The 14,250-nt window shown below is 46.8% G+C and overlaps 1 protein-coding gene across 2 annotated transcripts in view; it reads right to left on the reverse strand.

The window, feature by feature from the left end:
- FAM171A2 (family with sequence similarity 171 member A2) overlaps nucleotides 1-13,392 on the reverse strand; it is a 38,796-nt gene extending 25,404 nt beyond the window's left edge. Inside the window, exon 1 of one of the 2 annotated variants that reach the window (XM_081883936.1) lies at nucleotides 13,034-13,392. In XM_081883936.1, the coding sequence (XP_081740062.1) occupies nucleotides 13,034-13,148 (115 nt within the window). In that variant the 5' untranslated portion in view covers nucleotides 13,149-13,392. The remainder of the gene's footprint in view (nucleotides 1-13,033) is intronic. The other variant, XM_081883938.1, reaches the window with a different exon arrangement.
- Between the last annotated feature and the right edge of the window lie 858 nt (nucleotides 13,393-14,250).

The following is a 14,250-nucleotide window of genomic DNA, read 5'->3' on the forward strand; positions in this document are numbered from 1 at the left end:
CTTCACTCTCATATGAGGGTTTGTTTGTTTATGGCAGAGCTTTCAGGTATGGCTTCCAGGCAGGTTTGAGTTCCTGGATCTCTCTCACTAGAAATTAACCACAGGGGACAAGCCCTGGTCCGTGGACGCAGAATCCTGCATACTGAAGATGAGAGACTAGGTTATATCCACATTATGTTGCTAACGGGTTGCTGCATCTTCTGTGTGTGTGTCTGTGCACCTTCATCCACACATTAGCATTTTCAGATTAATGCCTCCAATATCTACCTTGAAATTTCCCAACCACACTGAGAAAGTGCTTCATGGGATATATTTGTGCGGTCGCCGCCTCCCTTCAGTTAGTCCTTCACTACCCTCCTTGAATTCCAGAAACCTGAGGTCTATTATGGGCCTTTGTTTACCTGTGTGCACATGCTTTTTAAAAATGTTATTGTATTTTTTTAAACACAAGTTTTTCAATATACCAGAGCAGTTGTTGTTGTTTTTAAAAAGGTGTAAGCTCCAAGCCAGTCAAGGATTTGGAGTCGCTTACATGAAAGAATGCCACTTCTGTTCCTTTTCCCCGCAAGAACAAATTTTATTTTTAATTTCAATACTATTGTTCTATACAAGTTTCTTTAAAAAAACCACACACACACTAGAGCAACAACCACAATTGGTTCAACAACTATGGCCATTCCTGGACCAGGAAAGCCTTGCCAAAGTAGTTCATGCATTGGTTAATTCACTGGATTACTGCAATGTGCTCTATGTGGGGCTTCCCTCACACTTGACCCAGAAGCTGTGGTTAGTGTGTAACATAACAGGAGTGAGGCCTTGTCAGCATATAATACCTGTGCTCAGAGAGCTGTACTGGTTGCCGATTTGCTACTGGGCCAGGCTCAAGGTGTTACGGTTGAGATTTAAAGCCCTTGGCAGCTTTTGACCAGTGTATTTCCAAGATCACCTTACCCTACATGTGCCCAACTTGACCGCTTTGATTGGCAGAACTGATACTACTAAAGGGTGTCACATAATACGCATTCTGCATTTGTAGGAACCCAATCGTTTAAGTGTGACAGCACCTACAATTTGCAGCTCCCGCCCTACTGATATCAAGCAGGTGCCTTCATTGTATTATTTTCGGTGCCTTGTTTAGTCAAGGCTACTCAGAGGCTTAGAAAAGATGGTGTGAATTTCAGTCTGTTTAGTATTTTAACGTCTTGTGTTTTGTAATTCCCCATGCCCAATTTTATGGCTGTATCTTTTTGCAAATCGCTTTGAGGGTTTTTTTGGTGTATAAATTTTATGAAATAAATAAAACAATAGTAGTGGTTTTAAAAACAACACGAATGGTCCTTCAGAAACAACGGGTGGGAAAAGGCAGGCTAAAAGGGACTGGTGGAAACAAAATGGAAGTCAGGAGAGATTGCAATTGTACAGCACCCAGTAAAATGTCACCACACAAGTTAAAAACAAAAAGAATACGCAGAATGCGCTTCAGTGTGCCTGCAGTCAGGTAACGTGTGATTTTATATTGGATTTCCTTCCTTTATTGGATTATCAGTGGATTGGCACAATCTAAATTTAGTGGGAGGGAGGGAAGCGGCTACCATTTGGATGAGGATGTGTGGATACCACAAAGGAAGACCAGTCAGCTTCAAATCCGCATTAAACTCCAGTGCGGACAAGCCCATGGAACACAGGAATCTGGTTTTATATATGCCTTAATGCTGTCATTAGTCCATCCACCACAGTACCATATTACTCCAGGATTTCAGACAGGGGACAATCCCAGTTTGACCTGGAGATGCTCAGGGATTGAACCTAGACCTTTTTGCCTGCAAACCATGTACTCTGCGTCTGAACCACGGTCTTCCACCGTTTCAAAAAGAGTCCGAAGTGGTTTCAGGGAGGTTTTGCTCCCCGGAAAGTAGAAGCATTTCTTCTCTTTCCTTGTTGCCTCTGGCCAATCAAGTCTTTCTGTGTAATTTTAAACTCCGAAAAATATTGTTTATTGGAAGCCAAAGAAGGCGGAGCTAAGCGCAGCAAGAGCAGTGACCCCACTTTCAACTCTCTTTAAAGTCTATAAATTGTCTCCTGTCTCAAACGGGCAGCACTGCGTCACGCAGCCGCCCAGATTCAGGTCACCTCCTGACACATTCCCTGTCCATTATTGCCAAGCTGCCAATCTCTCCTGTGCTTTCCCTCCAGGCAGGACATCGATTTTCTCTGATTCCCCCAATCCTGCACCTGCTTCTCCTAACCCTCCGTCCCCACACGGTCTGCACTGTGTTCCAGGCCCACAAATAGCTTTCCTCAGACCCTAAGCCCATATCAGTTGCTCATTCAGTGTGTTATTACACCTTATGATGCTTCAATAGACTGATAATGATGAAGAGAAAGTAACCTCTGGAAGACACTGCTATAGTTTTAGGCTCCATGCAATACTATACCTTTAAAGCACATTCAATGCACATTCTTTCCCTCAAAGAATTCTGGGCATTGTAGTTTATGCCTGTGTTTGGAGCTCGGATATATAATCTAATTGCCAAATGGCACCTTAAACCTAGATATGGAATGTCTAGACGCCTTTTCGCAGTGGATTATTATTATTATTATTATCATCATCATCATCTCATTTCTATACCATTTTATATTTTAAAGAAGAAAGCTCAAAGCAGTTGACAACACATTAAAACATCACACAATCCAAAACAAAACAAATTCAAGCTTTGAGAAAAGTATTTCAGATTCTTCCCTAAGTGACATTTTATTTTCCCGTCGCAGTCGCAATTGGAACTGCACCAGTTGCAAAACACGCCTGGAGTCTGGCTAACAATCGTTTACCCCTCAGAGACTTACTATTCCTAGCAATCATCAATAAACTACAGCTCACAGAATTCTTTTTTTTTGGGGGGGGGGGAATGTATTTTGAGTGTGCTTTAAAGGAATAGCACATGGGTAGGCAAATTAAGGCCCAGGGGCCGGATCTGGCCCAATCGCCTTCTAAATCCAGTTGCGGACGGTCCAGGAATCAGCATGTTTCTACATGAGTAGAATGTGTCCTTTTATTTAAAATGCATCTCTGGGTTATTTGTGGGGCATAGGAATTTGTCCATTTTTATTTTTTCCAAAATATAGTCCGGCCCCCCACAAGATCTGAGAGACAGTGGACCGGCCCCCTGCTGAAAAAGTTTGCTGACCCCTGGTATAGTATTTATGCAACTTGCATGTCAAGAGTTCTACTCCGGTCTGAATCCAACAATCCTTTTGTTACAGAAGCCAACGCTTTGCCAAGAGAGTGGAGCTTTTGTTTTATTCCTGTGGCCAAACAAGACCGGAAAGAGAAAATGTTCTCTGGGCTTTCCCAAGGCCATACTATGCGGACATAATCTGAGCCAAAGTGGAGCTCTCGGGCCTATTTTGAACGCCAGAACTGGTACACCATGTGTGTTGCAAGGTTGCCTCTAAGGATGTACAGAGTGCCACTGCCCACTCCCACTAAATACACAAGAGACAATTCCCCGTTATCTGCATACATGTGTGGGATTAAGAAAGGAGGGATTATTGGTGAGTGCGTTTAGCTACCAACCATAGATTCAAAGGCTGGGAAGAAAATTCAAAAAAAGTTTAGATGGGAGTCACTCCAGATAGAGGAGGACCACCAGGAATGAAAAGGCTGATGGATCTAAACACCCAACATTACCTCAGGCACTTACATCACTGTTCTCTGTTTATGATGACAGTTTGGGCATTTTCATATACTATGATCATACACTAGCTTAGCAGCTCTCAAAGAAGCATGGAAACTGACCCACTTCAAGGAAGACGGGGTGAAAATAAACTGGGGGGGGGGGGAGACTTCAAGCAACTTTGCAAACTCAAAGTGCTCTGTAGATCAGAACGATTAAGAACGACAAGTGGGGACATGCAACAAAAATCTTGCTGTGTATCTTTAGCCCCCAACAATGGATCTTCTGCTCTGGGGCCCAGCCAACCTGGAAACGAAAACTTGTTTTGCTGTTCCAGGGCTTCCTTGAGGGCTTTTGAAAGGGCGGACATTCCCTCAAAGCAGAACAAAGCTCCTTTTCCAGTCTGGCTGTACCAGTTCACTGAGACTGGGGATATGTGGCAACGTTTTGCCGCGTCCCCCAGTTTGTTCCTAAATATCCCTTTGCTGTGCTGTACACGACTTTGTTGTTATATAGCAGTTGGAGAAATGTTCCTACAGAACAGGCCAGGGAGTAAGAGGGAAGAAATGGGACCTGCTGCAACAAAATGGTGCAGCGTGCCCCCAACCACCTGAGAGCTCTGATCAAGGAAGTGGAGACTTTAAAGAGCGGGGAGGGGATAAAAGGGCACCTTGCCCCCAAACACACACACAACTACCCCAATCTTCCCCTCCTGAGTTATATACAGTGGTACTTCTGGTTATGTACTTAATTAGTTCCGCATGTCCGTTCTTTTTTTTTTTAATATAATATTTTATTAAGTTTTAAGAGTAACAACATACAGAAAAAAGAAAACATAATGAAAATGATCTACAGGTGGTACATGACCCCAGTCAAGCTTGCAAAAAATTACCATTTGCCCAATAACAAATGTTGGAAATGTAATGAAACTGAAGGTACTTTCTACCACCTTTGGTGGACCTGCCCAAAGATTAAAGCCTTTTGGGAAATGATCTATAATGAAATTAAGAAAGTCCTTAAATGGACCTTTCCTAAGAAACCTGAGGCTTTCCTCCTGGGCATGGTTGGCCAAATGGTGCCAAAGAAGGATAGGATTTTTTTTATGTATGCAACCATAGCAGCAAGAATTCTTTTGGCAAAGTATTGGAAGATGCAAGAACTACCTACTCTGGAAGAATGGCAGACAAAGGTGACAGACTTCATGGGACTAGCAGAGATGACCGGCAGAATCCGAGACCAGGGGAAAGAGACAGTGGAAGAGGACTGGAAGAAATTTAAAATATATCTTTAAAATTGTTGTAAAATTGAGGAGTGTTAGGATGTCAAGGGGTATGAAGTAGAGAAATACAGCTGTAACTAATAAATTTGAGGAAAATTAATGAAAAGGAAGTTAATTAGATAAACTGACTAAAGGGTTGCTAAAGAATTTTGGAATAAGGATGAGGCGAAAGGGAGGTATGGGGAAGTCGATATATGTTCAATGTTGTGTTTGTTTTTGTTTTGTGATGTGTCTGTTTTTTATTATGTGTTTGAAAAATTAATAAAAATTTTATTAAAAAAAACAACATACAGAAAAAAGAAAAAACACAAGAAAAATACAAAAAATACACAAAAACAAAAAAACAAAAATCCCTCTTTTTAAATTCTCATCTTTGATTCACTTATTTTCCTGACTTCCTCACGCCTCCCTTTTTTGTATCCCTTTTAAAAAATTGTTCAGCAAATTCATATCCAATTATTTTATCTATTATCAATCCAATCTTGTTTTTAACCTTGTTGCTAGAACCCCTTCAGTTCATTTCAATGTCATCAACGTTCAAAATTTTTACAATGTTTCTGTAAATAAATTTTAAATTTCCTCCAGTCTTCTTCCACCAGCTCTTCTCCCTGGTCTCGGATTCTGCCAGTCATTTCCACCATTTCCATATAGTCCATTACTTGCATCTGCCATTCTTCCAGGTCCGTTCTTAACCTGAAACCGTTCTTAGCCTGAGGTACCACTTTAGCTAAACGGGCCTCCCGCTGCTGCCGCGCGATTTCTGTTCTCATCCTGAAGCAAAGTTCTTAACCCAAGGTACTATTTCCGGGTTAGCAGAGTCTGTAACCTGAAGCGTATGTAACCCAAGGTACCACTTTAATGGTGGGTACCAGCCAAAACACACCTGAACTTCTTACACTGCTGTAGCAGGCAGGACTCCTGGATCATTAAAATGGAGAGAAAACTGTCTTTCCTTTGTCCAGAAACATCCCTGTATAGCATAGCTGAGAAGGGTTTTTTAAACCTCACAGAAGGTAAATCACTAACCTTATTCCCCCACCCCGCTCCATTCTTACGACAAGCTGTCAGGGACTTGAGCAGGTCAATTCCTTCTTTTCTCTAGCGTTTTTTGGGGGGTGGGGGGTGGGCAATATTCTATTTTTCCACCACTGCCTACTTTATCTGATGAACTCACACAATCTGCCTCTGCCTGACCTGATTTACCATATTTTTCGCTCTATAACACGCACCCGACCATAACACGCACGTAGTTTTTAGAGGAGGAAAATCCGTAGGCATGCCACCCATAGGCATTCCCTCCATAACACGCACAGACATTTGCCCTTACATTTTAGGAGGAAAAAAGTGAGTGTTATGGTGCAAAAAATACGGTATTTAGATCTCAACAGCCATCCGCCCCTTTCTCAACTGCAACCAGCATTCTGTGGCCTTTGTCAGGATTTTGTTGTTACTGCATTTTTTTAATTTAAAAAGTTCTTTTTCTTTTAATTTACAACGCTGAATACTTCTGTGTACCGAGAGAGACCGCAGAGGACATAAACCCCTTCCCATACTTTTGGGTGGCTTCCAACCCCTTGGCTTTTGCTAATATGACGCTAACAAGCAGGGACCAACAACAAAATGTCGCAGCGCATTCCCAGACCCCGGCTCAGGATTCCTAGTAATAATAGAGAGTTTGGTGTGAGAGGGGCCGAGACAGCACTCAGCACTCTCTCAAGACAGCTATCGTCAAAGTTCCTCAGAAGGAAGTAATCGCCGTCAAATGAGCTTGTAGTTTCCACAAGTCATTTGCGTCTAGGACAAATACGTAATAAATCGCAGGCTGCAATAGTCCCTGAGGTAAAAAAAGAGTATTATTGAATCCAGGAGCACCCCCACCCCCAACTATGCAGCAGTTGGATTTTTGCAGCTGAGGAATGCTGTTGGATCCAGATGCTTTCCAGATGTCCCATTTTCCCACAACTATAACCAAAATATTGTTGGCCAATGCTGGCCTGATGTCCTTTTCCAGGACAGGCTCTAGGGAAGCCAAATCCAGCGAAGGGTTGGGGGACCCTGACCTTTCCACACACATTTAAGGAAGAGAGTGAGGTGCAAGAGAGCCAAGACAGGCTGGGAGAGGAGAAACAGCCAAGCGTTGCATTAACACACACTAGCATTGCAGCAGCAGCTGCTGTCCTGCAGGTTCAAAACTTGGCACTGTCCATCAGGCCTGATCTGTGCTTGGCAGGAACGGGGGTCTTCTTGGCCGGACCACACAAAAGCTACGTCCACAAAGCCGCTCCCCATTCACCACAGCACAATTTGTGACCCACAAATCAGCCCACCGGGAAACCCCGCTCAACAGGTCTGCCAGGACCAGGCAAGGAGAGCAGTCAACACAGCTGTGGGGCCTTCAAAATGTGTCCTTTTAATCTGCTTTTGGTTGTGTGGCACCCTAAGAGGATCCAGGCACAATTCTCCTGCCTCCGGCTTTTTCAGATGTGATATCTTTGGAGATGGAGAAGACCAGGTAGTTATTCCGCACAAAAATTGGAGATTTTCAGAAATGAGCACAGCCACACTCCAGGCAATCGGGCAGCAAGCATCCTATGACCATCACATACCCTGTTCCCCATCCCAGCAGCCTCATCCGCCAGAGGAAATCCTGCCAAATTCGCTTGCCGGTCAAGAATCCGGATACAGCACAGACCAAAGTTTCCTATCCAGTTCCTGGTTGGCTTTATCTGGCTGAAGAATCAGGGACCCTCTGCTAGATTTTCTTCCCCTAGCCATGACTGCTTCCCTCAAAATTGGATCAGCATCCATGGCAGGCTTCTCCAGACGTGGATAATTTTTTTTGGGGGGGGGAGGAAGGAGGATGTTCACATAATTTCATTTGGTCTCTACCTATTCTACTTAAGCTTAATGCATGTCCACAGTTCTTGTCAACCTCTGCAGCCATTTCGTCTTCTTGTGCTCCATTCCATCCAAAAAGCTCCAAATGCTTATGTCTTCACTGAGGCGTCCTACAGAAATTTATAAAACTGCAAAACAAAACCGAGCTCCTGGCAAGTCCTCGTCACCTCTGCAATTTAGGATCTGCAGCACAAGCCTTGAAAGGAACGGCTCGCAGGATGATGTCAAGAAATCTTCATAGGTTCGTAGTTTTCAATTTGCTCTTGAGGATAGCATTGCTTGCCTCTACAACTACAGTGGTACCTCGGGCTACAGATGCTTCAGGTTACATACGCTTCAGGTTACAGACTCCGCTAACCCAGAGACAGTACCTCGGGTTAAGAACTTTGCTCCAGGATGAGAACAGAAATCGTGCTCCGGCAGCGCGGCAGCAGAAGGAGGCCCCATTAGCTTAAGTGGTGCTTCAGGTTAAGAACAGTTTCAGGTTAAGAACGGACCTTCGGAACAAATTAAGTACTTAACCTGGGTACCACTGTACTTTGTAGCTTTCGCAGTCTCTCAATGCACCCAGAGCACTGTCTGATCAGGAATCACTGGGTGAATTTAAGTCTTGGGGATGTCGGCAAACTTCAGCCTACCCCGTCTATTTTCAGCCTTTGCCCATCGTGGTTTAGGGTATCTAGAAGTGGCAGTGATGCTTTTGAATTATGGTGCTGGAGGAGACTCTTGAGACTCCCATGGACTGCAAGAAGATCAAACCTATCCATTCTGAAGGAAATCAGCCCTGAGTGCTCACTGGAAGGACAGATCCTGAAGCTGAGGCGCCAATACTTTGGCCACCTCATGAGAAGAGAAGACTCCCTGGAAAACACCCTGATGTTGGGAAAGATGGAGGGCACAAGGAGAAGGGGACAACAGAGGACGAGATGGTTGGACAGTGTTCTTGAAGCTACCAGCATGAGTTTAACCAAACTGCGGGAGGCAGTGGAAGACAGGAGTGCCTGGAGTGCTCTGGTCCATGGGGTCACGAAGAGTCGGACACAACTAAACAACAACAAAAGCAGTGGCAGGTTGACCAGCTATGTTCGAGAGCAAGGGGAATCAATGGGGTACCTTTCAGATATTATTGGACAATGGCTTGCACCATCATGGCCAACGGTGAAGAATTATGAGAGTTGTAGCCCAGTAAAATCTGGTTACTCCTCTCTAAGACTCATAAAAGGGAGGAAGCATTCTCCACTGCACATATGGAGACAGTTGTGTGGGCACTCCTGAAAAAATACCCATGCTGCACCTGGAGGACTGTGCCAACTCACCAATCCAATACCAGTCACCAATACATTGGTACCTCGGGTTACAGACGCTTCAGGTTACAGACGCTTCAGGTTACAGACGCTTCTGGTTACAGATTCCCTAACCCAGAAATAGTACCACGGGTTAAGAACTTTGCTTCAGGGTGAGAACAGAAATCGCGCAGCAGTGGCACGAGGCCCCCATTAGCTAAAGTGGTACCTCAGGTTAAGAACAGTTTCAGGTTAAGAACGGACCTCCAGAATGAATTAAGTTTTTAACCCAAGGTACCACTGTATACCCTTTCCAGGAAAAGGTACTCAAGAGGATAGTGACTGGACAACTCTATGCCTTCTTGGGTGACACTGATCTTCACCCATATCTCTTTCATTACCAAACTGTCTGACAATTGCAAGTAGTATAAAACACTCTTCAATAATAAGAATACAGAGGCTGCTAGGGGAAACCAAGAGGCACAAAGATCTCTTGAAATACCAGTAGAATTCAGGGTGTTTTGAGGCTCTTTCTGTTGCAGAGTTCAAAATTTAGGCAAAGGAGAGAAAAATCTGTTTTCCGTTTATCGGAAACCAAAGGAGAGCCGATTTTAAAAAGTGATGGTGAAACCAGAGTTTGGTTGAAGATGCCTGATGAAGTTAAGCATGTCTGAGTCCAGACACTGTCTAAATAGGGAGGTCAGTCAGGATCCCCAGGCTCTAGGCTCCTTAGCGGGGGAAAACTGATGATGATGATGATGATAATTTGTTTCTTATACTCCACCCATCTGACTGGGTTACCTCAGCCGCTCTGGGCAGCTTCCAACAAAAATTCAGGAGTTGACCCCTGAAGTAAACAGACATGACTAACTTAGGTTCATCAATATCAATGGGTCTACTCTGAGTTGGACTTAGCTGAATACCACACAGTAAATAAATAAATAAATGAAGCAGAATCAGTTCGTTTATGATAAAAGAGGTGCTGGGGCTAAAAAACCTGTCTGGAAGATATCAGAGAAAAGAAACTGGCAGCCAGGACTGGCACTGCCAGGAGCAATTTTTTTAGCAGGTAGGTAGAACTGTAGGCTCAAAGGCATGGAAGTTAGGCTGGCATGTGCCAAACGGACATATTCATTTTAAAAAGAAGAAACACGGCTTAGCCTAAAAGTAAGAAGCTGTGTCAGAAAGTAAAACAGCCTAAGTTTTTAACGAGGAATTTATGCAAAAGCCAGAATGATTAAAATATGATAGATAGATAGATGGTAGATATAGATAGATATAAATGGAATTAGTCAAATGCAAGGGGGGGGGAATTAAAACTGGGTCTGGCAATAATTATGTGAAAAGCTGTAATTTAATAAACACTCATAAATACAAAAAGGGATTGTTGTTGCTGAATCATTACTATTTGTGATTTGCCACTTGCTTTAAGCACAACTGCTTTTGGAAAAGCATCACACATATTAAAAACTAATCTAAAAATGTTAGCAGGAACTTGCCAAATGCAAAGGGAGCACAGAACTCTGCCCGTTGGTCTTTTTTGTGTGTGTGGAGTGGGGCGAAACAAAAGAGGTGAAAGCAAAGGACTGGCAAAGTCACCAAATCAAGGACATTAGCATGTGTATGCACTGGTGAGCATTTCCCTTTTAAACAGGGCTGAGCCACAACATCTTGCCCAGATACCTTCTTCCCTGTGCTCCACACACACAAAGAGGCGTGCTGTGATTCGAGTTCAGGTTTGAGGAGGCAGAGCTCATTGGTCAAACTTGCCAGAGACGCTGCTGACATATTAACTGGTGCATGGGGCAAGCAGCAGGTGAAAGGGTGGAGTCCTTCCCCCCCCCCCCATATGCAATGACAGTTCCAGGGAAGACAAGCAGTTTTCTGGAAACGTCAGAGTCTATTAGGTCTATAACGGAATAAAGCTGAAGTGGCAGATATCTTAGCACAGTGCACAGGGAGGGGTTGCCATTTCTCTCTACCAGCACCCAACACACACACACACACAACCTGGGGAAGAAGAACTAACATTATTATTACGCATTACAATTTATTACCCATCCTTCACCCTAAGGTCCCAGAGCTGGTCACAACAATGAAAGCACAACTTGAATATTAAATTGCTAATATGCTCGCACCACCCAATTCTCCAGCTCTATCATCCAGAACAAACAAACAGGCCCTCTGTCTCCACGCTGCCATATGGACCCAAGACACTAAACAAGAAGAGTGTGGAGTGTGGGATTCACTTGGCTACCCCTCAAGCCACAGATGGAGAGAGGTCCCAGTGCACCCTTGCCTCCCCCTCCCCCTCCAGCCCTTCTCCAGGGTCCAGGAGGCAGGTGCCCCCCCCAATGATACAGCACTCCGTCGCAGCAATAGCTCAGAATCAAGGTCTCCAAGGCAAACTCCATGTTCCCAGCAAGGATACCCTAAGGGAAGGTATGGCGCCAAGCCGGGGGTGGAGATTGGGAATTAAGTTGCATGGTGGCACTTGGGAAAATACATCTAAGGGGGGGGGGGCGGCAGAGCGAAACCGATAAACAGAAAAGGGCACTGCATAAGGAACAGGTAGACGAAATGTGTTAAAGGAAGAATTATGTACCTCTGATAGGCCCTGTCCACACACGTCAAAAGAGCCACCACAGATCAAACACCACAAATGGGGAGATTTCTGGCTGTTTCAGACACAATGCCGTGCAACACAGGCAGGTCACACACACACCACAGGGCAGCTCACAAACGACTGTGCATGCGTGTAGGAGCAGAGAGGTGTGTGTCTTTATGAAACGTACAAGATCAACAAGCAGAATGCAAGGCAGGCAGACAACAGGTACATCCGACAGAGGTCAAAAAGGATGTGCAGGGGGAGAAATGGGTGTGGACCGAGAGAGGCGATATTCCAGTCAGATGGTATACAGACAGAAGCAGAGGGGGGAGAAACACAAGGGGGGGGGGAGAGACGGTGGCTCAAGGATGGGGACCGCAGAGAGGCAGACAAAAGGTTCAGGGTGGGCAGCAGTAGAAGAAAAGACCCTGAAATAAACAGATTGCCATGTAAGGAGATGGCCAGCCAAAGGGATGGGTGTTAAGGGGAGGAGAAAGAGATGGTGCGAGTAGGGGGCTGGCAGATGGAAGGTGGAGGGAGCTCAAGGGGGCTGGGAACGGTCGTAAGAATAGACAAAAACCTTGCCCCCCCCCGCGCGCCCCCATCTCCAAAACCCTCCTTCCCCCCACCTCTTCCCTGTCTATGAGAAGGAGGGATGGAGCCTTGGGGGGTCCCATCCCGGTGCCTTCTGGGAGGGGCGCCCAATATCGAGAGAGGAGCGCAATATTTTTTTGGGGGGGGTCGTGTGCGTGATCGAGTGGAAGGAATCGGCGCGGACCCACCCACCGCGCACCCCCCTCCCCAATTCCCGCTGCCCCACGGCGCATCTCTTTCGCCGCCGTCCTGCAAGGTCTCGCCCATTTCCTTTTGGGGAACCAGCAGACCAGAGCCGAGGGGAAACCCACCCCCCACCCCCGATCCAGAAAGGCGGAGGCGGGAGCAGCAGCCACATACACACACAATACACAAAAATTGGAGGTGGTGGTGGTGGGGTTTGAAATCCAGCTAAAGAAATGCCTCCGTTTCCCACCCATCCACCCCACTTTTTCTGGAAATGCGCCACCGCGCGCCAACAGCTCTCGCACCCGCATAAATGGCACGGAGCAATAGCCCCCCCACCCCACCCCAAACTGCCCCACCCACCCAGCCAGATCCCCGGTTCCCACCGCAGGAGGGGGGGCTCCCTCGACTCACCCCCATCCCCCGCCCCGCCACTCCCCGCCTTCTGCATGCAAGACCCCCGCAGTCTTTTCCTTCCTCTCCGGCGCCCGCCCCCCGCGCGCCGACTCACCCTGCGGGCTGGGAGGCTCCCCGGGCTGCGCCTTGCCGCGAGCCGGCCAGCCGGGGCCGACCAGCAGCGGCAGCAGGAGGGCGAAGCGCATCGCCAGGGCCGGCGCCCGCAGCATCGTGGCCGCCCCCACCGGCTCCCCGCTACCCGGCCATGGCGCGCCCGGAGGAGCCTGGGCGGCAAGTCGGGCGCACTGGGCTGCGCGGGATCCGGTTACGCGGCGGCGGCGGCGGCGATTGTGTCTCCTCGTCCCCGGCAGCCCCCTCCTGCCCGGCGGGGGGAAGCTGCGACGGCTCCACCTGCTGGAACAAGCCAGCACCGCCGCCGCCCCCTCGGTCTCCTCTTCTTCTTCCTCCGCCTCCTTCTTCTCGGGTGCTCCGCCTTTGGCTTACCTCACCTAGAAACTGTGTCCAATGCCAGGGAATAGTCCTGGGCAAGGGGGGGGGGAGGATTTAAAAGTTATGGAAAAGGGAGGGGTGCACTGTGCCTCTGAGCATGTGCAGAACGTGAAGATTGTTCCAAGTAAGCCTCGCCCTCTCTGCAGGGCTCAGAGGCGCCTATCTGTGGATTAGCTTTCCCCTCTTCCGTTTCCTCTCCAGGGCTATTTTCTGGGTGTGCAACGCGTCTTCAAATGGTGGGTGGCGGGACTTAGCAGGTTTCTTAAGATTGATGCTTTTGAATTCTGGTGCTGGAGGAGACTCTTGAGAGTCCCACGGACTGCAAGAAGATCAAACCTCTCCATTCTGAAGGAAATTAGCCGTGAGTGTTCACTGGAAGGACAGATCCTGAAGCTGAGGCTCCAATACTTTGGCCACCTCATGAGAAGAGAAGACTCCCTGGAAAAGACCCTGATGTTGGGAAAGATGGAGGGCACAAGGCGAAGGGGACGACAGAGGATGAGATGCTGGGACAGTGTTCTCGAAGCTACGAACATGAGTTTGACCAAACTGCAAGAGGCAGTGGAAGACAGGAGTGCCTGGCGTGCTCTGGTCCATGGGGTCACGAAGAGTCGGACACGACTAAACGACTAAACAACAATAAGATGCCAATAAGGGACATGGGTGGCGCTGGGGGTTAAACCACAGAGCCTAGGACTTAATAATCAGAAGGTCGGTGGTTCAAATCCCTGCGACGGGGTGAGCTCCCGTTGTTCGGTCCCAGCTCCTGCCCACCTAGCAGTTCAAAAGCACGTCAAAGTGCAAGTAGATAAATGGGTACCA

Source organism: Podarcis melisellensis (assembly GCF_964234715.1).
Source record: "Podarcis melisellensis genome assembly, chromosome: 13".
Lineage (NCBI taxonomy): Eukaryota > Metazoa > Chordata > Lepidosauria > Squamata > Lacertidae > Podarcis > Podarcis melisellensis.